General features: G+C 43.3%; 2 protein-coding genes across 10 annotated transcripts in view; one reads left to right on the top strand and one right to left on the bottom strand.

The window, feature by feature from the left end:
• The window catches only part of TIGD4 (tigger transposable element derived 4), an 827821-nt gene that overhangs the window by 73897 nt on the left and 726848 nt on the right, over positions 1 to 27076 (top strand). The window lies entirely within an intron of this gene.
• The window catches only part of TMEM131L (transmembrane 131 like), a 158243-nt gene that overhangs the window by 77615 nt on the left and 53552 nt on the right, over positions 1 to 27076 (bottom strand). For 7 of the 9 annotated variants that reach the window (XM_082463494.1, XM_082463496.1, XM_082463499.1 and 4 more), the window contains exons 4-7: positions 8856 to 8924; positions 4741 to 4864; positions 3291 to 3407; positions 2335 to 2445 (exon numbers count right to left, since the gene is read on the bottom strand). In XM_082463494.1, coding sequence (XP_082319620.1) covers positions 2335 to 2445; positions 3291 to 3407; positions 4741 to 4864; positions 8856 to 8924 — 421 coding nt within the window. Of the gene's footprint in view, positions 1 to 2334; positions 2446 to 3290; positions 3408 to 4740; positions 4865 to 5496; positions 7638 to 8855; positions 8925 to 27076 lie in introns of those variants that run through there. The other 2 variants (XM_082463501.1, XM_082463498.1) reach the window with 2 other exon arrangements.

Raw genomic sequence — 27076 nt, 5'->3', positions numbered from 1 at the left:
AAAATTAGGCTGTGAGAGAGTGGTGAATGCTGCACAGCTCTGTGAGTATACTAACAACCAGTGGGGGGACACTTTAAGTGGGTGAATTTTGTTGTATGTGAATCATATCTCGATAAAGCTGTTAAATATAGATAAAAATGCAAAAAAGGAAAAAAGAAACAAAACAGAGTTTCGTACCAGCTAAAGCAGAAACAAGAAAAGCCAAGTCACCGCCGTGGTAGGGGGAGCTGGCCAAAACTCCCCTCAGCCCAAGTTCATGGGCCCCTCCAACGGCAGGCCCCGGGCTGGGCCGGGAAGATATGGAAAGCCAAGTCAGGTGGCCCCCGCTTTCGTGGGGCTTAAACTCCACGAGTGAAAGAGAGAGTGGCTAAGTAACCACACTATGTGGGCGTGGGATTTTTTCACCGGATACAAGTCCTAAGGGGGAAGGAAGTCAGTTGTACTGCAGGCCAACCGAGGTCTGGAACTGAATGGGAGAGACAGCAAGATCCTTGGAGAACTCAGGATGAGAAAGGAAGGATGAAGTGAGGGTTAACTGTGAGAAAAGCTGGGGGAGGGGCGTCTGGGGAAACGGCAGGCACAGAGGTCCAGGGGCAGGAGGGGAAGAGGCAGTGTGAGCAGCGGAGGGAGGGAGGCGGGGGAGGGACAGCGCCAGACCGCACAAGGCCTTCCAGCCACACGAAGGGTTCCGTTTAAGTCCTAAATCCTACAGGAATGCACGGAAAGCAGGTGACTGACGAGGTCCAACTTGCATTTTGGGGAAGAGGACTTGAAAGGGCCAAAGCAGACGCTGGCAGACCAGTTAAGGGGCTGCTACAGTGGCCCAGATGAGGATGGCCTGGATGTGGGACAGGGCAGAGGGCACCACGGCAAGGACGGGATCTGCCAGGCAGAGTGGATGGCAGGCACGCTCTCATCACACCAAGGCTTCTGAGGCCCTTAATTCCACGTATCCTTAAATTAACAGCATTAACTAAGGTAATCTGAACACCCGCCTCGGTTTCAATGCTTTTATCACCACTAACATGGCACCAGGCACTCAAAGCTCTCAGTCACCAGAGAAACCTGGCCATTCCCAGTTGCCCCCCTCCCCCTGCTGAAGGACAGCCCCAAGATAAGGCTGAAAGTGCTCATAGGAAAAGCCCTCGCTGTCAGCACATGCAAATTAAACTTTCACTAGGCCTTCCAAGCCCTTACAAAATGCAGGTCAGATCACAGCAGTCTCCAGCCTAAAACCTTTCAATACAGTCCCACTGGTTTTAGAACTTAAACCAAATCCAAATTTGCAAATAAAAAGAAATCTTCCTTAAAATCCTGAGGAAGGGCTATTCCATTTTATTAAAAAAATGGAAATAGTATGTTAAATCCCTAAGAATGACCTACTGGGTGGCAAAGCACCCAGACATTACATTACAGGTAAATTAATTTTGCTCCTCTCCCCACTGGAATGAGAGCTCCATGGAGACAGAGGTGCCAGACTCATGCCTGGCCCAGAGCAGAGGCGCAGTGAGACTGATGGTGAAGGAAAGCCTGGGTACCATGACCTACAAGAAGTCCGAGCGGTGGGCTTTAGTTATTCATTAGAAAGAAAGGGTAGGTAAGGTGGTAAGCTTCATATGTTGGGTCAAGTGCTTTTGGAATTTCAACAGTTATCCACAGTTGCAAGGAAATATAAATAATCGAAGGGAAAAAACGGCCAACTCTATAAGCGATTAATGAAATACGCATTAAAAGAATTTTAAGGTTCCATTATATACCTACTAAGACATTGAAAACATTTCTTTCCCCTGAGCCACACCCAGGCAGGACTCATGGCAGGAGGGCGGGGAGAGGGAAAGACTCTTGCAGGAATGTCATTACCAGTGACCAGGGAGGGTCTGGCTCCCTGAAAAGCACCCTGGCAAGATTAACAAGCCCTATAAAATGGTTCGTAGTCTTTAACTACAGAATCCTCTTTACAAAATACACCCCAAGGAAACAGGTAGTCCGAAAGAGAAATAAAGAAACCTGTAAAATATGTACACGGCCTAATGGTAAAAATAATGAAAAACTGGACACACTGCAAATGACCAACAACAGGACTAAGCAAACTATGTAATATCAACACCGTGGACTATACAGCAGTCAAAAAGAAGTATACGGATTCCACTGACACTTTACATACATACGTTTTTTCCATATGTACCAGGATTTTTTCCAAAAGTGGAACATGTTAAAATCCCACTTCTGACTAGGTAAAAAGGTCTGTCTGTACTCTGTGTAAGACACATAAATGTGGAGGCTACAAAGTTTGGTATTTATCAGCATTCAAAATAAACGTCCTACTAAAATCACCTGTGTTTGTGAAAGCTGAACGCTCTGGACCTGTGGAAGCAGAAAGTAAGCATTTGGTAGCTGTTTTACAGACCCTTCTGCAGAGATTCTGCGAGTGCCAATGCCAGATACCTGCAGGAAAAAAAAAAAATCTATTACTTTTGAAACGCATTTGACATAGTGCTGAAATACCTTCCCAAAGGAAATCTGTGTTCGTCAACTTGGCCGTCAAGACTATTAATCCAATTATTATATTTATCTTTGTCCTCCGAAAACAAAAATGCAACAAAAGTTGCTGTACTTAAGCTGAATGTTCCTCAATGCAGCAAATCTCTTCAGAAATAGACAACTTTTCTGATATGGGACCACAAGTTACATGAAATCCTGTAAGAATTAGCCACAAAAGTGATAGATCTTGGCACTTAAATGAAAGATGTCACAGATACCGCTTAAGATAAAGATTCCTGACTATTTCTGTGAACAACAACAAAAAGACTCCTCTCACTGCCTCCCCAGTGCTTTGCTAGAATAGGGAGCTCCCTGGGGATGGGCCCCCAAGCATGCAGTCCGTTTCCCCAGAGCAGAAACAGTCCTGAGCCCGGGAGAGGAGGAAGCAAAACCTCCAGGGGCTGCCCTCACAAGCTTCCTATTCCTGGACTGTTGGAGGTGAGTGTCGTGAGTTTTGAAACCCCATTATATTTTATACTAGAAAACCGTTCGATAGATTCTCTGTTTTGTTCTGATACCCTTTCGAGATCCAAGGTGCATTCCAGCCGCGCACTTTGCACGAAAGATGGCCACCTGGCCCGTGAGGCAGAGGAAGGAGGAGGGCTGGTGAGCTGGACATCAACTAAGCAGCCTTATATTTGAATGACATAAACTAGGTGGTAACATTTCCAAAAGGCTTTTCTTTAACATCCAAACTCCTTCATTACGTCAACAGCCAAATTATATGACCAACAGAAAAAGCTACTTACATGATAAGAAAGAACTCCATGTGAGGAGGTATTAATAAATAAAGAACTTTCAATGCTTCCTTCTTCAGTAGGTAAGAAAATAATTCTGAAGGACGTTTTCCCCATTGCTGGAATTACCTGAAAGAAAGCTACCTCATTAGCCACTTGGAATGGCCCCTCTTTGACAAACTGTCTTTCACAGACTTTCTTCTTGACAATTCCTGTTAACAGATATTTGCGTACTCTTGCACCCTTGATTTATGCATATCATGAATCCCCGAGAATGTCCAAACAGATCAACATCCAACAATCTAAGAGAAAATATCAAAGAACACACCGTGGACTTAGGGCAAGACAGCTTTCACCCCGAGTGGAGCCATGTGCCTCATACCTTTCCTTTACCCTCCTCTTCCTCCCGCATGTGTTCAAGGGCCTGTGTCTAACACACTTCCACTTCCACTTAAGTAAAGAGAACCACTGGTGTACCGACATGTTGCTACTTAGTAAAAGTCAGGGACAGCGTTTATCTGGACAGACTGTCATGATCAAAATACTGGGCTCCCCCTTACTCCACTTCCTGAGTCCCAGTATTTAAAAAAAAAATGGGGAGAGTAAGGAAAATAAACTCTAGTAGTAACCTGGATCTTCATTAAAAGTTAAAGACCTTTTAAAAGTTTAAAAATTAAAGTTAAATTGAATTACTAAACTTAAAACTATTAGGGACTTCCCTGATGGTCCAGTGGTAAAGAATCCGCCTTCCAATGCAGGGGACGCGGGTTCAATCCCTGGTCGGGGAACTAAGATCCCACATGCCGCGGGGCAACTAAACACGCACACCACAACTACTGAGCCCACGCACTACAACCAGAGGGAAGCCCGCGCACCGCAACGAAGAGCTCCCGTACCGCGACGAAGAGCCCGCTTGCCACAATGAAGACCCGACACAGCCAAAAAAATAAATAAATTTTTTAAAAAATTAAATTAAAACTATTAGAAGATCATGCTTTTGAGCTCTGTGTTATGGTGCAAATTAGCTTCACAAGGAACCACTCACCCCCCCTTAGGCCTGTATTTAGAAAAGAGTCCTAACCATCCTAGCACGCTCGCCAGGTGAAGAGGTCACCACTGTAAACTTGTACTAGTTACTAAATGCTTCAGCACTGGTAGTCACTACGAGACAAGTAATATTAAGGTTCTTTAACTATGAAAAAGTCGTATTGAATACACATGCATTACTACCTAGTTTTAATTCATTAAACATTTTTCTTCCACATAGATAATCAAGAGCCACCAAAATTATGAATCTGAACAACTGAAAAAATAAGTGCTAAAGCAAACACATAGAAAGAAAGAGTCTGGGTAGCAGAAAAAGGGGAGACAGGCAGCAGAAAGTGAAAAAACTACAGGCAAAGAAAGCAAGAAAAGCTGGCAGCCCACCACAGCACAGCTTCCAAGACGCATCCACACTCACCCTGCAGTGAACGGGAGGCACATGGAAATGTCCCGCAGCTGTAAACACGGAATTCACCACGACCTCGCTCTCCCTGCTAGGGTTATACGCATAGAGAATCTTTGCCGCAGGGTGTCCCAGGAACCTAGGAGGGGAACAAGGAAATATCGCAAGGGATTGTATGGTTATAAACAAAATCATCCATCCATCCATATATACACTCTAAACCCAGAAAGCTGTTGGTCTTTATTACAAAGTTAAAAGCAACAATCCTATTGTTAATAAAGCATTCTATCCACAACAGTCAAAAAAATTTTTTAATCCTTTCTTTTACAAGACACTCACATCAACCCACAGTAGCACCCCACTGATTTTTGTATTAGAAGAATTCAACCCATCTAGGCCATTGAACGCTTGCAAAAAAACACCTAGGGGGAACTAGGTATCTGTCTGACATGGGTCTCTAATTCAAATGAGAATATGTTTAGATAAGAAACTGTACTCATAGAAAAAGCCAATCTTCTTAGGGTTCATTTTCTGAGTAATAAATTTAAAGATAATTTTGGGCGGAATGGATTTCAACTGGCAAAGAGACTGTATTAAGTCTTATAAAAGAAAACTTAATTGTTAAACACCATTCTTCCGAGAAAAATGAAAGCTCTGCAGCACTTTCTATCTTTGGCTGTTATCCATTTAAATCATGAGTCTTTCCGAAAACTCTAATGAAAGCTTTGGCTCCTCCATCCACAAATATGCACACAAAAGTGTTATACATACTTTCAAAACTTTCCATGACCCTCAGAGTTAAGAATCTCTGTTCTTCAGCAAATACCCTAACTAATGGAAATCTTGATGTTGAATCTTTTCTGCAGGGCTCTCCATCTACAAGGTGGGCTCTGACAAAGGAACTGCAAGAGGAAAGGGGCCAGTTTCTAGCCCAGCTGCCTGGAACTACCTGCAATGTTCCCTCAAATCGTTTACTCTGGTTGCTACTACCCAATATCAAATTCACTCTAGTTAAACCGTGTTGTGATAAATAGAGAGCCAGCAAAAATTTCACTGAAGTCATCTCTCCAGTTTTAACACCCTCAGTGGCAGAGACCCAAATAAACGGTTCTCTTTAGTAGGGCCTAGAAATGAAACTATATTCTCAATACAGGGGAAAAAATCATCTACATTATGTTTGTGTTTCTCTGATTTTGTTCCAATTTCTCTTATATTAAAAACTAGCGGTTCACAGTTGAATATTAAAAAAAAGTGTGCTTTAGGAAAAATTAAGTGCATGCTGTTTCTCTTATATACAATAGGATTTCCAAAATACTGTATTAGTGCCATCAAATCCTTGGAATTTTTCTTTCAGCTCTTCCTTCTACTTTTAATCACAAGTCTTAGTTGAAGGCTTAGTATGTCCAATATGTATTTTAAAAGTCCTTAACAGCCAGTTACAAATAAAATATAATAAGTGTGATTAAAACTTTGATTGTTTTAGAGTGTTCTTAAATAAAACAACTAAAAATTTTTTATACTATCATAGCACCTCAGAGAGCCCTGTGTCAGGAGTACTAGGCTCACATCTGCCTTTTCCCTCAATTAAATTAAATAAATAAGAACTTCCATGATTTTAGGTTTTACGTGAATAATATGAATCAATCAGCAAAGTTATTAATACTTATCCTCAAAGGTTTTGTTTCATTCACATAATTGGAATACAAGATTTTTAGTTTCAAAGGATACAAATGTCTCCCCGAGAAACACCTTAAAAAATAAGACCACAAAACTGCAATGTAACAGAGCCCAGTGGCTCTGTCCACCAGAAACCTCACCAGACCTAACAGAGAATGCTGGTTGAAACCTAGTCGCCACGGTACTATTTTTATCCTATTTTTTTTAAATTCTATTTTTAAAAGTATTATGAGGATAAGAATTTCCTTCACTAGTGACAACTGGAAGATACTCTATTAATTTAATACTACAAAAGAATGATTAAAATTTCTTATGAATGATTAGCACTTTTAATCTCAGGACCAGCAGAATATTAACCCTTAACATAAACCCTAAGAAGTAGGCAGAGGGCAACTGAATAACATGATCCTGATTCTGCATCCTAGAGGGAAACCAGAACTATGAGAAGGAATGAGGTTTGCTCAAGGTCAATGCCAAAATAAACAATAGCAAAACCTGACCTAGGGCAGTGAAGAAATGAGAACTCTCTGGTTAAAATGTGTATCTAATGCCTATGGATTAGACCATTTGTTAGATGCAAGGTAAAACTTGACTAATTTTTAAAAAGTGTTCTGATTTAGGCTATATTTTGTTATTATTGAGATTTTTTTTAACTTCAGCAAAAATAATTTATTCCCATAACCATATCCTGGATCTCAATTATGAGAAAAATAGCATGGTACATGCTGGCTTAGAAATCAAAAGATTTACTCTGTCACTTCCAGTAAAATGACCTTGGGAAAACTGCACTACTTCTCAGCAACAAATATATGAGCATTTGTAGTACATGCTCCAATACAGAGATATTTGGAAATGATTCTCTCTCTTAGACAACACCTACCTCCAATATCCTTCCAGGATTGCTGTAAGACTCAACTCACAAGAGACAAGATTGTACTTTAAGAACTATAAACTACTACATAAACAAAACTGAATTATCCAAAGGTGATTCAAGTCTAAAACTCAGTAACCTTTTCAAATCAAGAACTTTAAACGTTTCTTTTCAACATGCTTCCAGCTATTAGAACCAGAAATTGATGTGCAGAGCTAATTAATATACATAGATAATACATACATACATCCAATCATGTGCACTGACGACTGTAGGATTTTTTTATATCACTGAAGAGTAAATATACTATGGACAGCCAGTGTCCCCTGAACTGGAATTGTTATCCTAATCTAAGTGTATTTACTACTATCCATCTTGTTATATCTACCAATATGTAACATACACTTTAAAGTAGGTCCTACACTGAAATTTCTTCTTACAATACTTTTGACAAAGCAAAGTGATCTCAGAATTTGAAGTCAATGAGGTTTGATTATAAAACCTCATTCTTTACCAAAGAATAAAAATATAAAAATTCAAAAACAAAAAAGTAGACGCCTAGAATCTTGTAAAATCAGCAAGCTCCCTTCACACTTTTATCACTTCTTCCTTTTACAGACTCTCCTTAAAAAGCTCAACAATGTGCTTTTAAATTTAAAATTCATTATTCTTCATGGCAGCTCTGATATTTTGATGATCAGAAGGAAATGGAAGGAAGGAAACCAGATGAATAAAGGAGAGCACACCAGGAGACCACCACTAACTCACCCCAGATGCTCTCCTAGCACCATGGTTATTCCACTCACATAACTTTTCTTGTAACTCAGAAAAGTTCTTCATAAAATTGAAGTGATGGTCCAGGCTGCTAAAACAAGCAGAGTTTTTAATCCTGAAACACTCTTTTACTTCCACCTAGAAACTCTACTAATGTGAAATTACATCTACTCAGTGCAGCAAAATTCTGCATCCAGGGAGTCTAACACTTCATTACAACCAACACGAGTCCTGAAGTTCCCTCCTGAGCACAGCTTCACCCTTCTCGTCCTTAATTTCTCTGAGTTCCCAGATCAGTCCCTCAGCCGACACTCAGATCACATCCCCTTCATCTCATGCTTCTCAGCAAGATGTACTACAAGGAATTACAGCTTCCACGCTGTCTTCCCCACTTAACTTGTTTCCAAAGCCTCAATCATAGTAACTAATGTATGTACAATTTTGAATCCCAAAGCATAAGGAGCAGTAAAAACTGAGTGAATAAGTGAATCTAATTTTAAAAATTCAGAAACCATCAATATGTAGAGTTTTTCATTATAAAATAACCTGCTTTGTTTCAGAAAAACAAGGACTTACTATCGACTTAAATTATAAGGTACATTCATTAAAAACTGAAGAAAGGGCTAAAACAACTCTTACACCCTCCTTTTCACAAAAATGTTCCTTTTAACAAGTTCTAGGATCAATCTCTCTTGATATTATCTATATATTTAAAATATATTTAACATCACACATATACATAGAGATATCCTGAAAGCAAATAGTGTAAATAATAAATTATTAAAAATTATAAAGAGAAGATACTTACTGAACTCCAAAATCTAGAACTGATGGCTGAAAATGTAAAGCTTTTCCACTAAATAGCTTGTCTGAGAAGCTAAAAAAGAAAAGACAAGACAGATTAATTTTTGTTGTACTTTTAAAATTTGAATGCTGAGTTAAGAGGATATACTTAGGCCGATAGCTCTCATGAGATACAATTTTACTCCCTTATAAAGGAGTCTGAACTAGATTTTAAATGTTAAAGTTGAATTATTCGAAGTCTAATATAATTCTACAGCTGCAAAAATTTAAGATACTCTTAGATTATGGTTAGTATAACTTCATATCAAATATATAGATTCTATAAGCATTCAGAGACAAAAATGGAGATAGATTTAATTTTTAATAGGCTTCATTTCTGGGTGAATTCAGCAAACATACCTATTTTCACAAACCCCAAATCAAGAAAAGACACACACGGATGGGGGTTGAGGGTAAGGGGTTGCAGAGGGAGGGAGCTTTGGCCTCTACATTCGTTAGACAAGTGGTAACAGGGAAAGGATCAGGAGCATAGCCAGGGTTGCTCCCAAAGGTTGAAACCATCACCAGGTCTGTATTTTTAAGATTAACAACCAAATAAAATCTCATACGGCAGGTCATATTTTCAGCAGTTGTTAATCATTACTATGATTTCATTTTCCTTCAGAACCAAAAGCCAGAAATTAAAATACTAAAAAACATATAAAGACATTAAAAAATAAGCTATAACATTATATATACCTACTTAAAGACATAAAATACAAAATATATGTAAAAATATATATAAATATAAAATATATACACGTGTGTGTATCAAGAAAGTATTAACTGTCATACGACATTTCTTTTAAGAAATTCTTTTTAAAAAAAAAAAAAACAGTAGGTCCTTGTTGGTTATCTATTTTAAATATACTAGTGTATATTTGTCAATCCCAAACTCCCAGTCTATCCCTCCTCCCCCACCCCTCTCCCCTGGTAACCATAAATTCATTCTCTAAGTCTGTGAGTCTGTTTCCGTTTTGTAAATCAGTTCATTTGTATCATTTTTTTTTTTTTAGATTCCCCATATAAGCGATATAAGATATTTGTCTTTCTCTGTCTTACTTCACTTAGTGTCACAGGACATTTTAAAAGCCATGTACTCCAAAAATACTTAACTGGAGAAGTTCCTAAATGTAGCATGCATAACTGTTTTCAGAGACTCAAGTAAGTTTTCCAAAATACAATCTTTCCATGTTCTCCTCCCGCAAAGTAGCCCTCCACAGAGCACAGTCCAGAGGCTGGTCCAGGAATAGACATTTGAGTTTGAAACTTGCCGGCCCATAGAAGCGCTATGACCTTCAGCAAGCCCCTCTCCCATTTTTCTTGAAGGTGCAAACAATACAGAGAACCCCTTCCAAAATCCTCATCTCATAGGAAGAATCCTGGCTGCAATCTCTTCTTCCTCTCTCCACTTTTCTGCCTCTGTGTAAGCTTCCCTTCCTCCATGCCCTCTCCTAAGAATCCTTTCTCTGTTATCTCTTATCTGTATCTCCTTTATTCTACCTTAGCATCAACTGTATTAATAATAAAGGTGACCTCAGTCTCCATCTGCCAACCTCCTCCCTCGTGTCCAGCTCGGGCAGGTGAGAGGTATGCTATTTACTGGGCTCTCTCAAGCCCCAAAAGGCCAGTACTAACTCCATGACTTGCTTGCAAAAAAGGCCACAAACACACACCCAGTTGCCTCCAGAAATGTTTTAAAGAGGCACAGGATGCGACATAAAGAGTTGCCAACATCAGACGCACCGCAGTCACCCCCACTCGAGACCGAGCTGGTCAGGGCTCAGCATTCCAGAAGGAAAAGAAAAGAGGCAACTTCACATGCCAAGAATGATCTTAGAAAAGTCAGGCCACTGTATTAGTAAAAAGTAAAATAACTAATGATAGTCTTCTTCCTGCCTTGGGTATTGAAAGTGGATTTAACATCAGATTTCACACACAACTTCTGAATGAAGACGAGGTTTTGGAGGATTTAAGTAATTCACCCAAGATCACATAGTTACTAAGAGGCACAGCCAAAATTCCAACGTAGATCTGTCTATCCAGGTCAGAAACCTGAACCCTGCATGGAGTTCAAGTCCATCCAAGTTCACATGACCTACCCAAGGAACCAAGGCAGTCTCACCTGCCAGGAGAGGGGCAGGGCTTCAGAGCTGAGACCCAAAGACGTCACTTAACTTCTCAAAAGTCCCAGCTTTAGTATCTGTAACATGAAAATGACAACGGTATCCACCTTATAGTTATCATGAGGTTAAAATGAAATAATAATGCCTTTGCTTCACGCCTGGCACATAGTTAAGTGCAATAAATATTAGATCATGTTACTAAGAGGATGACTGTCATCTAACAGGAAAAGCAATGAGAACAGATGGAGAGGCCAACTGAGCGTGGAGTCAGAGCTGACCTCAGGATTTAGAAGTCCCAAATGGGGTAGTAGTAATTATCTCTGAATAGAACAAGTGAAATATAAACCTGGGCTGTCTCACACCATAACAGAGTTTTCTAAATCCCACAATCAGGAAGTTTTTCATACCCAGTGAAAATCAGACATTTAAGGTTCAACCTAAAGCAGTATGGTAGAAACTTCAAAGAAACTATTTTTTGACCTCACAATGGAGAAATAAAACCATGTCAGTATTTTTTCCTAGAAGTCACAGAACAGATTTATCTTTCTCATTTGGTCAGTTTCAGCTCACTTGACTTTACAATCTGGAAACTAGATCAAGTTGTACAAGGAGATTTAACATCACTATATGAGCTAAAAAGTTAGTTCCCATAGATAAAACCATTTTAGACACAGGTACTGACCTGGAGAGATCTCACGCACATACATATGACCTCGAGTATTAAAGACTGAAGGGGGAAAAAAGCAGCAAACTGCCAAAATTTAGTCAACTATGGACATCAACAATTGTCCTCAAATATCAGTGCTAGCTAGGAAATTATACTGTGTTTAAAGATGCCAAAGTTTTCATTTCTAAATCGACAACATCAAAGAAATAACTTAAGCCTCAAGAGCTTCAGAAATAAAAGATACACTGTCTTCCCTTTCCTTTTTCTCTCAAAAGTCAGCATTACCCTCTTCACATCTGTACCCTTAACAATACGGATGATTCTTTTATGTGGAAGTCCACCTGGCCTCTTGTACTCTTAGGAGTCCACACATCTGCCATAAAATAAAGGCATGCATCTTGTAAAACTAAATTATAAATTCATGCCACGTATTTCTAACTTTCACCCTTTCCCCATCTGCAAGATGATTACAAGGAAAAGCCCTTTAGTAAAACAGAAAAATAAGAGCGAGCCCCTTCTGCTTCTATAGCAGGAACGAGGCACAGAAATAAGACATAAAAGTGACAGCAAACTGAGGCGAGGAGCTCCTGTTATATGGACCCCGTCCCATGCCCACTTATTCCGAAGATGCCCTCCTCCTGCAAAGAGTCACGCCTTCCCTCAGCTTCAGGACATGTGGACAAGGAATTCCACACATGCTTTTTTGAAAGAATATCTTTGCCTAAGATTACCTGACTTTTTTATCTTCTTTCTCTCTCTTTTTTTTTAACTTTGGCCATCTTTTTTCTCTGTATATAAAACAAAGAAACACAGTTCGAAAAAGTGGCTAGTAAGAGGAAAGAAATTTCACTGGAAATGAGAAGACCTTGGTTCAGGTCTCAGCCAGGAGCTCCCACGTGACACAAGGCTTGGTATCCTCTTCAGCAAATCGAGGGGGCTGGGCTGGATGATGCCAAGATCCTTAGAAAAGCGCTCGGATGCCCAGTCCTCCTTCCTAGGAAAACTAAATCGATCTGCGAATATCAGACACACCCTTTAAAAAAATTCAATCCAATAACTTAGATATAAAAATGAATTAACTATAACCAACTGTTCTGGCCATTCACAAATGTTATCCAACCAAAACACATCATTTCAGACGCAATGCTCCTCCTCTTGGGAACGAGCGTCAGGGCCCAGGGGCTCGGGCCCCTGCCTCACAGCCCTCGGCTGAATTCGGTGTGGCCCAGCTGCACGGGGGGCGGGCGGCCAGCTCAGAAGAGTCTCCCCTGAAGATCGTGATCCAGGAGGCTGGGCCAGGCTTGTGTGCCAACAGGCAAAACTCAAAAGATCAAGAGAGTTCAAAGAGCCGGGGGAGGAGAAACTTACTGAAAGAGTCAGGAAAGGTGTCGAGGGCTGGGGCTCCACGGACAGCAGCCCTCCATGGAAACTGAACCAAGGCACCTCCAGCCAAGCTAACAGCTTGAGGAAGCACAGGTCACTTTGGAGAACACCCTCTGAGCATCTGGTGGCTCCAGCCAGATGCAGAGTCGGGAGCACAAAGCCGGGCGGGGCGGTGTGAGCAGGGACGAAGGAGAGCGCAGACAGGAGGGCAGCCCTGAGACTGAGAAGGCACTGCCGCTGACAAGGCCACTGCATTGTTAATCCCCTTGGACCCTGAGCAGGAAACAGGGACTTCTAGGACTCAGCTGCTATTCCCAGGGACCTTGGAGGAATTCAGTACTTCTCCCTTATGCAGTGGAACTGGAACCCACCCCTGTACAGATATAAGAAGCCCCAGCCTGCAGCAGCCCTTAGGAATCTTGCCCACAGTCAGACTGGCCACCGCAGGGCAAGGCCTGCACAGCCCCACCAATGGCACTGACGCTGCCCTGAGTACCCCTCGGATCCATCGGTACCAGCCCTAGGGCCTTCAGTTGAAGAACAAACGGCCCAGGCTGCATGATTTATGAAATGAGTTCTGTAACTACACGAGTTATAAAATTCTACATCATAATTTTGGTAGTACAAGTTGTGTCCTGCTTTACTTTTAATTTAAAAGATACTTCTCCCCAGAAGTTTACTGAAAGGAAAAAAATATGAAATACACAGGCATGTCTACTTAAGTTAGAAATGTCATTCTTCCTGGTAAATTAACTACTCGCAAAGAACCGCTTAAAAATGGGGGCAGAGGGACTCCCCGGCGGTCCAGTGGTTAGGACTCCGCGCTCTCCCTGATGAGGGCGCAGGTTCAATCCCTGGTTGGGGAGCTAAGACCCCGCAAGCCGCAAGCCAAGAGGCAGGGGGGGGAAAAATGGAGGCAGAAACCCGTATTCTTCCCCATTAAATTCCCAGAGGGGGAAAAAGTCATTTGGTAGTAGACGATTTTCCTAGTTTCTTCTACTATAGAAGCCCTGGGCTTCAAAGTCAAAGTCGAGGAAAGTCCTTGGAGCAATACCAACAGTGGTCTGTTGGAGGTGGCCTCACTGACAAAAGAGCTGGGATTTTAAGCCACCTGGCGTGGTGATGGCCAACCCCTCCAAGGCCAGGACAAAAGTCCTCCACAGCAGTCTGTCCCCTGAGTTGCTGATGCCCTTCTCCATCCACAGAGGAGGTGTTCCTTCTCTCAAAGACGACCCCTACCTCGCCTTTCTGCGTGGGTCCTGGGCTGATTCCAGGGCCTCCCAGCCCCATCCTGCCCTCCCCAGGGTGTTCACCATCTCCTTACCTGCGCCGTCTTTCTTGTCCACTTACACACGTGAAACTCACGCCCCTTCACTTGAGAAGAGGCCCTGATGCTCCTCACCCGCTCCAAGCCCTCTCTGCCCTTCGCAGCAAGCTGCCGGTGAGAGTACCAATGGCCGCAAGCACGTCTACTGAGCACTTACAGTGCACGGATGCTGTGCCAAGTGCTTGATTACCCCGTGTAACCCCATACACCCTGGGGGTGCTGTTAGTATCCCACTTCCACACACAGGGACACAGACGCGCTGAGCGCTTAAATGACTTGCCGAAGCCCATGCAGCCCACTTAGCGGCCGGTGGCTGAAGGGGACCGTGAACCCGGCTCAGAGCCCCTCCCCACGCTGCCTCCGGCCCCCTTCTCTCCCACATCGCGCCCCTCCCTCACCGAGACTGCTCTTGCTGAGGTCTCCAGGGATAACAAGCTGTGACCTCGAGGGCTGCGCTGACTTACTCTCGGGGCTTCTCTCTCCCGAAGTGCCCTCCCTTGGTTTCTAGGCTGTCTCGCCCAGTCTTCCTCCCACCCCTGGGGCTCCTCCTGCTCAGCTCCCCTCCAGGTCCTCTCCCCCTGCTCACCTCTCCCAGGTCAACCTTTCCTCCGCCCTTCCTCAATTCTCACTCTTTCTGGACCATCACACTCACCCCTTAGGCTCACCCATCACCAACAGGGTAATGCTTCCCATACAGACATCTGGATTTTTCTGGCTGTCCAGCATCTAAGACTTCCTAACCACATTCACAGGTTTCCCATTGTCACCCCTGCTGAGCTGTGAAAGGGCCAATTACAGGTGACCTTGAACAACACTGGGGCTCAGGGGCTCCGGCCCCACCCAGTCAAAAGTCTGCATTAATTTTACAGTCAGCCCTCAGGATCCACCCCCTACTCGCGGTTCTGCGCCCACAGGTTCAATCAACTGCGGATCGTGTAGTCCGTATTGATAGAAAGAGAGCACGTTTAAGTTCACCTGCACAGCTCAAACCCGAGTTGTTCGAGGGTCAACCGCCCTAGTTTTAGTGGCCCAGCGTGCTGCTGGGCGCCAGCACACGACCTAGACTTGGCCAGGCTCATCGGCCCGGGGCAGGGCAGCGTCTAATGATGCCACAAGGGAGGAAGGAGGTGGGGTGGTTCTGGGGTAGTAACCACCACAGACGGGGAGCGGCAGGGGCCGGGCGTCCTCAGCAGTCTCCTTCCAGGACACGCTCTGGCTGTGGTTCTCGCTGCAAAGTCCCCTTCTTGCTTGCTTGTTTTCTGAGCCTGGTTCTTAAGTCTTCCTCGAGATGCTGTACGCTGCCCAATATCTTTTCAATGAATTCCTTTTCTGCTTAAATCAGCCAGAGTCGGTTTCTGTGGTCTGACTGATTCATTTCCCAAGCCTGTGTATCTGTGGCCTGGACTCCTCTGCTGAGCTTCTGACTTGTGCTTCCATCTGAAGCGGACGCCATCCCGCAGACGGCCCCCCGGAACCCCCAAACACAATCCAAGATGGAGCTCAGCGTCTTCCTTGCTCTCCCCAGTGGTTCACAGCACTATCTGCCCCTCCTGGTGAGCGACAGCCAACCCGCCCAGCCGGGAGCCCTGCTGACACCCTGACTTCTCTACCTTTCTTAACTCCACACGCGGCCGACACTGAGGGCCGTCCTGGGATCCGACACGCTGATACCACACAAAGCCACCCCCTCCTTCTAGTCTCACTAGCAGGACCTCACATTCAAAAGACGTTACATTTGCACGTTGAAGAATTTTAAAATGTATTACTGCGTTTACACATTTAATCATACCACAGGCCACATGCTATAAAGAACGCCTTTAGTTAAGTGGTTAAATAACCATGCAAAAACCTATAACAGAAAAGGCCAGTAATTAAGCTTATGTTTCCTTCTCCCAGCCCAACTTTCTCTTTATTGTAAAACATGGCTTCTCATCTATGGTTTAAAGACTTAACATCTTTTCCTAGACTCTACTATATGTTAAAATAATTTAAAATGATTTTTAAACCTGCAAAATACAAAATACATTTTGCACTACCTTTCAGCTGTAAGACAAGTTAGCATGAAAAAGTAAATCAGTACTAGATGTCTCCAGCAGTAACAGTCTTGGCCAGATGCTACACATGGTGAAGAGGAAGCCAAACAGAAATTCACACAAACGATAAGTGAATGGGGAGACTGGGAATGAAGGCCTTTTCCTCCTCAATCATAAGTGGACAATGCCAGTTTGTGCAATACTGTAGCTATATTTAGAAAACCAACCAACGTGCCCATATAAATTTAGATATTAGTTCTCGGAACGTGAACAAGTTGTTTTTTTTTTTTTTTAACTGAACAATTGTTGACTTACACTATTGTTAGCGTTAGGTGTACAGCAAAGTGATTCTCATATATACACATTCTTTTTCAGATTCTTTTCTATTATAGGTTATTACAAGATACTGAATATAGTTCCCTATTCCATACAGTAAATCCCTGTTGTTTATCTTATATATAGTAATGTGTATCTGTTAATCCCATACTCCTAATTTATCCCCTGCCCTTTCCTCTTTGGTAACAGAAAGATACTCACTGACATAGAGAACAAGCTATTTTTTAAAGCTCAACTCTGACCCTTTAAGCAACTTGGTATATAAACATCACTTTTTCTTCAACAAAATAATTTTTATTTCCTAACACATGGCAAACATATATATCCAATGTGTACTCATCTTGCACATTTATTCACAGATGACTTCCAAACTACAACCGCCTTGATATTTAAGCAGGAACTAAACGTTACCTTAGTTGATATGAAAAATGCTTTTAGATGGATAACAGTATGAATATACTGGATTGGTCATAGCAGAATTTGATTAATTAGATTAGTTCTATAAATTTAAAGCTTGGGAAAGCCACTACTTTTGCATCTGACGCTTTCAGACAAATAGGATGCAGCAATATCGGCTTGTATTCCAGAGAAGTTCCTCTAGTTTTTCTGGTGATGGAACCACCATCACCAGAAAAAAAGCGGCAATGTCAAATCCCACCAACACTAATTCTTTCACTCTACCTGCATTAGACATTACCACAGCCAAGGCAGTTTGACCTAAGAATCCAAAGAAGAATAAGAGGCTGCCTAACTTCCATGGGCCTACGGTCTCACGTATCACTGAAGGTAGAGCACAGTACATAAGAGGGAAAGATGCTGTGAAGCAGGTTCGGAAAAGCTTTCTGGACGAGACGGCGTTGAGCAGGGCCAGAAGGCTGGATATGCCGTGTTCACGTGAACGTGGAGGAAGGGGTTCCCGACAAGGGAAACACAAGTGAAGGCGCATGGACTTCAGGAAGGTTGGTAACACAAAAACGGAAGAACCTAAGGGGATTTCTTATAGTTTCTTGGGAGGATGAAAGAGTAATCAAGAGTAATCCTATATAACTTCAAGGTCCAGAACAACATTTTAATTCAAACACAATGCACTGATTGACTTTTTTTTTTAATCCCAATGTGAGCAAATATATCAAAACAATTTCAGGCAATTACAAAGAATATTAGCAATATTGTCCGAAAAAATCTAATGAAAAATGCCTAAGCGTTTTAACTGTCCCTTGAAGGGACACGGCATCAGCGTGCTGCAAAGAGCAAGGATTCGCGTGCTCTGAACATGCCCCTATTCAACAAGCTCAAGTCCTCTCCCTTTAAAAGAGAAAAACAAAATCTACCCTCTGAATGCAAATTGTTTTTGAAAACAGGAATGTAGAAGAAGCTCTTTTGACTGGCCTATCAGGCTGTCCACTTAACATACTAACACAGAGCCCACACTTGCCCACAGAGCATAACTCACTACTGCCAAGCTCACAGCTTACATGATAGAATCCCACCGTCAGCATGGCTTAAACCCTGATTTTTCTCATGTGAAGCCCAAGGCTTACTGACACTGGAGAAACCATCCCGAGTGTGCCCGGAAATACAAGGACTCCTTAACACAAGCCAGAGAGACTGGGGTTTTCTCCTAGGGATGGAGGGGCTGGTAACTTAAAAATGTGTTATGTCAAAACCAATTTGCCCTTGAGAAATAATGGTCACGGTGTCATGGTTTCTCCCACAGGGTTCTGTGGCAGAGACTGACCCTCAACATCCCTTCTCTCCTTCTTCCACTTCATTTTTGGCTGGGCACATTTCCCAAGCTCCCTTGCAGCTAGGTACACCCATGGGACCAGGCTCCAGCAAATGGGATGTAGGGTCCCGTGGCGGGTGCCAGGAACCCTCTGGCCCTCCCTCCACCCTTCCTCCCATCCGCTGCCATGAACACAATGCCGCCACCTCGTACCATGAGGACCAGGCTGGTGCCCTAGGAGAAGGAATGCGGGGATCCTGGGGGAGCGGGGATCCCTGAAGACTTCCTGGAGCCAGAGGCAGTGTAAAGCATGTTTTAAACCTCTGGTACTTTTAGCTCTGTTACCGCAAAAGTTAAGTCTAATTGAAACAGCTCTCACCCTCTTCAAACATAAGAACTGCCCGGGGCCACTGCTCAACAGAACTAACACTATCCAAGAGCCCCATCCTCCCAGCCTCTGCATCCTCCCAGCCTCTGCTTGCCCTGGGGAGGTGGGTCCAGCAGTGCCAGCCTTTCATGTGGTCCAGAACCAGAGCTTCCCAATAAATCAGCAGACAAAGTGGCTACAGCAATAAAAGTAACCCAAACCTGACAGCAAAACAAAAATTCTAAGCAAAGAAAGGACGGTTCCTGCTGCCCCACACTGGGAAAAGCCAACGACTATGGTGGTGGCCTACGGTGGCTTTGGTCACACACTGGTGCCAACTGAGAAACGCCTGTATAGGAACTACCCTCAGGACCGGTAATACAGAAACTACCTTCTAGTTTAGAACCTATCATTCTGCCTCATAACTGCACATGTAGGGACAAGTCTCAGGCAGGGACCTATCAGGACCTCTGCCAGACACTTCAGGGAACCCAGACCCATGTGACCACAGCAGAAATAAAAGAGGTGCTGGAAGGAACACACAGGTAATGTCCCCACCTGGCCTTCTAGGAATAAAGTCCGGGAAGGGGCCTCGCCAATCAGAGCCCAACACCAAATACATTGCAGGGAGGGCAAGGAGTAAAAATTATTCTACTCTTGAAAGACTGCTTGGAACTTCCTCAGTCATTGATACACATGACTTTCTTCCCCAGGGTGCCTGCAGGAACCCTACAATGGGGAAAGGCTATCTTCCTGCCCTACCCAAAGTCCTTCAACACCGTGACAAAGTGCAGAGCTCTTGCAAAACCAGAAGAGGAAAATCGGGGCCAGACTGTGTCCTGTTTCGTAGTCAGGCTTGGGAGAAAGGAGTCCAAAAAAGGTTACGGCAGTGAAAGAAGAAATTTGCTGAATTCCCAGGGCCTAGAGTCACTGGGTGCCCAGCAGAGACCAACTCACAAAGGTGGAATCAATGAGCTAGATGAGTACAAGAGATCATTTGTGTGACCAGAATTTCAGTTTCCAGTACTATAAAGTTAAGATATCACCCCTAGATCCACTGTGAAGATTAAATGATATCTGTGTGTAGAGAGCTTTGCAAAGTGCCTGGGGTGTGGTGGAGGGGGTGGTGTCTGTTCTAAGGGCATCAGAAAAGCAAAATGGTAAAGATTCATGTTCCGATTTCCCTGGACTCTCCAGAAGCAAATCAGGACAAGACCAAAAAATGTTTCAGAATTTCACATACTGAGGAGGGCGTAGCTTGAGTTGGGGGGGTGGGCTGAAACGCCTCCAACAGTTCCCGAGAGCTGACAGCAGCAAAGTCGCAGGAGCCACCCTTTCAGTTCAGCCCAGGGAACTTAATTGTTCTTAATTATACAGACGCCACTCATATGCAAATAGTGCATGAAGGGTTTTCCTTTTAAATTGTAATTTTTCTTTCAAACCCTTGAAGCACTGAAGTGTTACTGCTGAAGAAAGAATGGCCCTGAGGTCACGGGGCCCAGGAGAGAGGCCCCTGGGCACAACCTGCCCTCCCTTTGTGCAGCCCTGTCGGCTGGTTACCCTCCCACTGGCCGGGCCTGCCCGGGTCTTGCTCCCAGGTCTCTAAGACCCTCCCCTCTCCTTCCAGCATTCTCCAGCCCAGACGAGCACAGTGTGAATCCCGCACGGGTTCCAGAGCCCAGCAGAGTAGGGAGGAACAAGGATCAGCCAGTGGCAATGTAGCTTCAGCCCTTCAATCCTTCTGTCAATGAACACCAATTGCAAAAGAAGTCCAGCGTTCCAGTAAAAACTGTGTTTCTAAGATAATAATAGCAACTTGGGGGAAAAAAAAAAAAGCTGCCAACAAGTAAATAAACGGAAACAAAACTGTCCTGTGCAACATGATTACAACTAAAAACATACAGAGGCAAATGAAAAGGCAATAACCAAAATATTAACAGGCCACGTTAGGATGGAGGAATACTAGTAACATTTCCCTTTCGCCCGATTTTCCAAATTTGTTACAGGGTTCAATGTCTTTGAGAATATTACCAGTTTTCAGTTATGTGCTTTTAGAAAACTCAAGAGCGATGGGAAGGTACATTCTTCTTAAATACAACCTGTATTTCTTTTTATCATTCAAGTAACACATTTTCACATTTACAAGTTATTTGAAAGCTAACGGAAGTTTCAACTCTCAAACACTTCTTGTTACTTTGCTCCACTCCCCTGACTCTCTGGGCTCTGCCTCCTCCACCTCTTTCAACAGAGACCACCAGGCTCCAGCCCCAGGCCTTTTTCTTCCCCACCTACATCCACTCACTGGCTGATGTGACCCAGTCTCCAGGCTTGTCACCTGAAATTTACATCTCGGGCCCAGCCCTCTCAGCAATCCCAGTACTCTGGCTGCCCACCCACAGGTCTACTGGGATGTCTAAAAGACATTAAAAAACCTCTTCACCCCTGCATCAACAGCCATCTTGGCTCAGCTGTTCCAGCCAATAATCTTGGAATCATCATTGACTGCTCTCTGCCTTGATCCCCACATCCATCTATTGGAAATCCTGTGAGCTCTGCTTGCAAAACAGATCCAGAACCACACCGCTTTCCCCACCTCCATCCAGGCCTGGGCACCACCCTCTCTTGATCTTTTGACCACTGACTGCAATCAACTGGGCTCAAGTGGCCTCCCCACAGTCTACGTCAACACCGGCCAGGACAGCCTTTTTGAACCGAATTCAGCTGGTCTCACCGCTCTGCTCAAAGCCCCCAAAGACTCCCCATCTCACGGGTCTCACAGGAACTAACTCCACAGCACGCTCTCCCCATGACTCATCTTCAATTCCCTCCCTCCTTGGGATACTCTGCTGTAGCCCAAGGTCTTCTGGCTGCTCTGTGAACACTCCAGGCACAAATTCCCACCTTATAGGCCTCTGCACTGACCATTCTGTCTGGAACATTCTTTTCCCACGTAGCCTCATGGCAAGCTCCCTCACCTCCTCCAAATCTTTGTAAAATCTCACCCAAACACCCTGCTTATAATGACAGCCCCACCCCACGATCTTCATCCTCTTTTTTGCTGCCCTATTTTTCAACTTTCTCCACACTACATATCACCTTCGAACATCCATACAATTCAGCTGTTTATTATACTCAGATTTGCTGTCTCTTTCCCACACTCTATTAGACTGCAAGCGCCACCAGGACAGGGATTTTGGTCTGTTTTGTGCAGAATGTGTCCCAAGCATTTAGACAACAGTTGCTCAATAGCATTTGTTGCATAGGAGAAAAACTCTTCAACTGGTGTCACGGATTTTTAAAATCACAATCCAGGCCTCAGACTATCTTTTTAATTATCCAGCATAAAGTCAGCCTCACCAAAATATATCAGAGACCACAGGAAATGTCATGAAAAAAGGTTTCCTAAATTTCAATATAAACCTTGACCAAATCTAACTGTTTAAAAAAGGAGAAACAAACTATGTACAGAAAAATTTTAAAAACCAATGTCAGATGCCACGGAGCAACTAAGGCCGTGCGCCACAACTACTGAAGCCCATGTGCCACAACTACTGAAGCCCGTGCACCTAGAGCCCATGCTCTGCAACAAGAGAAGCCGCAATGAGAAGCCTGCACACCGCAAAGAAGAGTAGCCCCCGCTCGTCACAACTAGAGAAAGCCCGCGCGCAGCAACGAACACCCAACGCAGCCAAAAATAAAAATAAATTAATTTTTTTTAAAAAGTTACCTTTTAAAAAAACAAAACAAAACAAAACAAAAACCAATGTCAGGCAAGTTATATTTTTTATTCACCTTAAAAAGAAAAAAAGTCAGGTCTAGTCATGCCAAGGGTATACAAATTAGAGTGACTTACTAAATTACAAATGCCACAATTTTTAATAAAATGCCGAGACAACTAAGAAATTAAGAAACAGAGATGATATTGAGTCTACTGAGAAAAATAAGGCCTTGAATCAGGCACTGAACCATGCAGAGATTAGGCTAGGACCTAGGACCGTAAGAAGAGACCCTGTCTGTTAACCCCTGGCTTGGGGAGGATCTTCGGGAAGCAGCATCCCAGGCCTGGGCCTATTCAAACCTAACTAACATCGAAGCAGCAATATGCCTGAGATGGCCATTCTGGCTCCATTGCTTGAATGAGTGGATTCATAATCCCAGAAGGAAGAAATAAATCTAAGCCTATATAAATAAACAGCAGGCACACAAAAATAGAGGCAAGCTGAGGTGACACCCGGCACCTGATCCTAAACCTCACTTCTGCTACCGCAGCTGCACCCCGGGTTCAAGCCCCAGTGGGGAGATGTGTCCCCCACACCCACATCCAGTCCCCCAGCTACCATGGTGGCGAATGTGGCCAATGTGGGGATAAAAGATCTAAGGAATGGAGAGAAAGTCCCTGACTCTGCTTATTCCCAAAGCCAACAGCACTCCTTCCAGGTTGTGAGAACTAAATAATAAATTCCTTTTAACTGGACTCTGTCACTTGAGGCTGAAAAGGTCCCAACTAACAGTTAGATGAACCCAGTAACTAAAACCTAATTCGTGAGATTGGGTCCAAAAGTCAGGAACACAGGTAACCTCTGGAACATTAAAATACATTTTATGACTATTTATGGAAAAATAAAATGCTTTCTGAGAAATAGGGTGATTCTGCAAAAGCCCTAATAATCTGCATCCCCATCAAAAAACTGTCCCTTAAAAAGTAGAAACTATATTTTCTTTATAAAAGAACCACAGCTTCTTTTGAGGGATAGAAACATTCTAAAATTAGATTGTGGTGACAGCAATCCAACCCTGCAGATACACTAAAAAAACACTGACCTGCACACTTTAGATGAGTGAATTGTATGGTATGTGTATTATATTTCAATAAAGCTGCTTCCAAAAAAAAAAAAAAAGCAAGTACACATGCCAGCCTCCTAACTCAATCATCCTGTCAGGATTCAACGTAGGAAAGGAATGAGGAGGTCATTTCTACAGATGCATCTTCTCAAACACGTACCCATGGAAGCCCCACAAGCTCATTTCCTTTCTGTGCACACAGATGCCTCTTATGCATAATGAAAATGCCATATGCAGATACGTTTGATTAGCGTGTCCACGTTTCCCATTATTATGCAGCACTTTGTAACAAGCTGCAGTTAATGCCTATTATCCAAGTGCAAAATCATTCTGCCTAATTTCAAGCAGCCTGGCAGCTGCAGGGGAAGAACAGCCTTGCCCCCCAGTGGAGGCCCATTTGACATATAACCCCTGTTGCCACAAGGACCCCAATCATCTAGAGCTAATCAATTGCAATCAAGCAGGCACATCTGTTAGCATGTACCTTCCAAATGCCAGCATGAGAAGATGAAGAGAAGGGCAGAAATCAGGACTCGTGTTTTGGGGTTTGGGTTTTTTTTGTTTTTGGTAGGGTTTTTTTGTTTGTTTTTTGTTGTTTGTTTTTTGGCAGGGGGAGGGGAGGTGGTGAAGAAATCAAATAAGAGCAGAACAGGTGCTTACACCAAGAAATGTTCTCCCCTTGCTGTGTCCATCCCCATACTCATCTTCATGGACATGTGAGCCCTGATCCTTAAACCACCTGGCCTCCAGAGCTCAATGAACTCCAGTGCTACTCAATAACTCTGAATTTGCCAGTTCTCCAAATAATCCTTTGACCTCTCTTCTGAGGAGGCATTTCCGTATTTCAAATAGCCTCCATTGTGGTTTTCCTTTAACTATAAACAGAGATAAGAAAATACACTAACAGTACTTCATACAATGAATCAGGGAATTATACTGTGACATTCCATAGTTAGTACAATAACTATGCTGCATATAAAGTATTCAGTTAAATTTTTAACTCTCATCACAAACAACTCAATTTTTATTCTGCATTCAGTAACACTTTTCAAAATATATTTCTTTCCTCTCTTAATAACAAAAGAAGGAAATCCTGTATACTCCACACTAGAAATACTGCCACATTCTGGCAGTAGTTACAGAATTAATCCCTTTAAATCCAAGAAAAGGTAAATCCCCTGCAGCGGAATTTTAAAATATGTAGCTCCTAAATATTTCCTTCTTTTTAAAAAGAATCATCATAAACACCAGCTTGTAGAGTCAAGAAATTATTTAGTCCGCTGGAATTCAATTTGGCCACCTCTCAGGATAACCAGAAGCAGCGTTTTTAAAATATGGATTCCAGGAATCCACCAGTTCCTCCTGAATCAGAATCTCTGGGGATAGAGCCTGGCAATCTGTTTTGGGAATAACGTCCCCAAGCAATCCCACCGCCCTTGCACCCACTAGAAGAACAGGAGTAGTTGTGTTTGGGAACCACAGATCCATTCATGCATCTATCTGCAGCTCATTCTGAGATCCGTCCAGTGATACTTCTGTTTCCAATGCAGCTCATTCCCATTATAAAACGTTTCAGTCTCCAGAATAGTCAGGTGGCAGGAAACACACTAGCTGTTTTAAGCAGAAAGGGATTTTAATTTAGGGAATTAAGTGCTTGTGAGATCACTGAAAGGTTCTAGGGAGCCGGCTCTAGGCTGGGCCTCCAGGAAGTAGCTCCAGAGCAACAGGGAACTGCCCCACCATGGGCGCTGGCCTCTGTCACATGGGGAAGGTGGAGCCCCTTGGGAGGCTGCCCTGGAACCACTGAGCCAGGAGTGTCCCCGGACCTGAAAACACTGCCTCTGCCACCACCAGATGCCCTACGGCAGATATCCACTGAGTCGGAGGGTGGGAAGAATCACTCACTCTATTGCTCCAGAGGTTGAACTTACATGATCTGCAAGTGCTTTGATGCTACTGCACTGAACGGTGGTCACCAGAACGCAGTCCAGCGGGCCAGCCTACTCTGAGCAGAGGCCCTCACCTCTAACACACACCAGTGCAGCACTTGCCTCCAAGCAGTCTCTGACCCCTCAAGTCTCCCTCCCCTAGGTGATCTCCTCACCTCCTCGGGCCTCTCTCCTCTCCGTTTCGCCTTCCTGTGGGGACAATGCTCATTCAGATCCCACGACTGTACCTAATGACATCTTTTGAATTTCTTCTTCTTTAATTCAGCTCATAATGCAGCCAATCTAGATCTTTTAGGGTCCTGATTTTTATCATCCAATAAGCTGACTCTTTGCCCCCAAATCCTGTCATTCACCAAATTAATGATTCTTGAACTGAACAGATAGGATTAATTTTTAAAATATACTAATACCACCTTCACTGGAAAATTCTAATATCGCATTATCAAGATCTGACCAAATTCAACCAGCATTTTTTACATGGTATTTTCTGGGCTACATGTCCAACACAGCATGAGATGCTACAAATGCCCCTGACCACAAACAAGGAGTTGCTATTCTCAGAGGAATAGCAGAAACTTAAGAAAAAAGAAGAGTAGAAACAGCGAGAACTTTACGTGCTTCGAATAGAACATCTGACACCAATATGAACCATGAACTGCTCAGACTTGACATAGTGATGGTGGTTCTTAAAGCATGGTCTCATGAAATGAACATATGGAAACATCTTGTGTAACAGCCCACAGAGTCCACTTTTGCAATCAGATCTTAGTTAATTCAATGCACTGTGTGACTATAAAACATGGGCATATGTCAAATCTGAAAAGGCTCCCACAGTTACCTGGATGGGGTGGGGAGGGAAGGCAGGTCTTTCGAGCAAATGAAATCATTCCTAACCCAGGCAGCAGGCCAGAGAACACGTGTGCTCTCTTATGAGTAAAATTAATTTGGTATTGTATTTTTACCCACATTAAGATATCCCCCCAAGGATTCAGTCTTCTCTGATCATTGGTTTTTCACCTCTTTCAACCCACTCCCTTCCAAAGCAGCAGCGTCTGTTTCTGAGTAAGGAGTCCACACCGGTCTCTTACTTCACATGCTTACTTCTGGTAAGTGGAAACATATACACCAAGTGAGCTCTCTTCAAGGTATGGTTGAAGAGGTGGAAGATGCACACCCACAAATGTTTGCTGATCTGTTTTAAGTGGAAATTTTACTTTCATTTCTTTTGTAAAAGGATTCCAGCCCATCTACCACACTTTAGAAGCACGCTGTATGCAATTTCCTTAAATAGAAAATTCAAAGTAATCCATCATTTCTTTTACTACTTCAAGTACAACCAATTCTATGTGGGATGGAACATTTCCATTTTGTACAGATGAAAGTCAAAGTTCATGGACACTAAATTCAGTGTAATTTCTCATAAGCACCAA

The sequence above is a fragment of the Balaenoptera physalus genome, assembly GCF_965194825.1.
Source record: "Balaenoptera physalus genome assembly, chromosome: 5".
Taxonomy (NCBI): Eukaryota; Metazoa; Chordata; class Mammalia; order Artiodactyla; family Balaenopteridae; genus Balaenoptera; species Balaenoptera physalus.
This window is presented reverse-complemented; position numbering and strand designations above follow the sequence as displayed.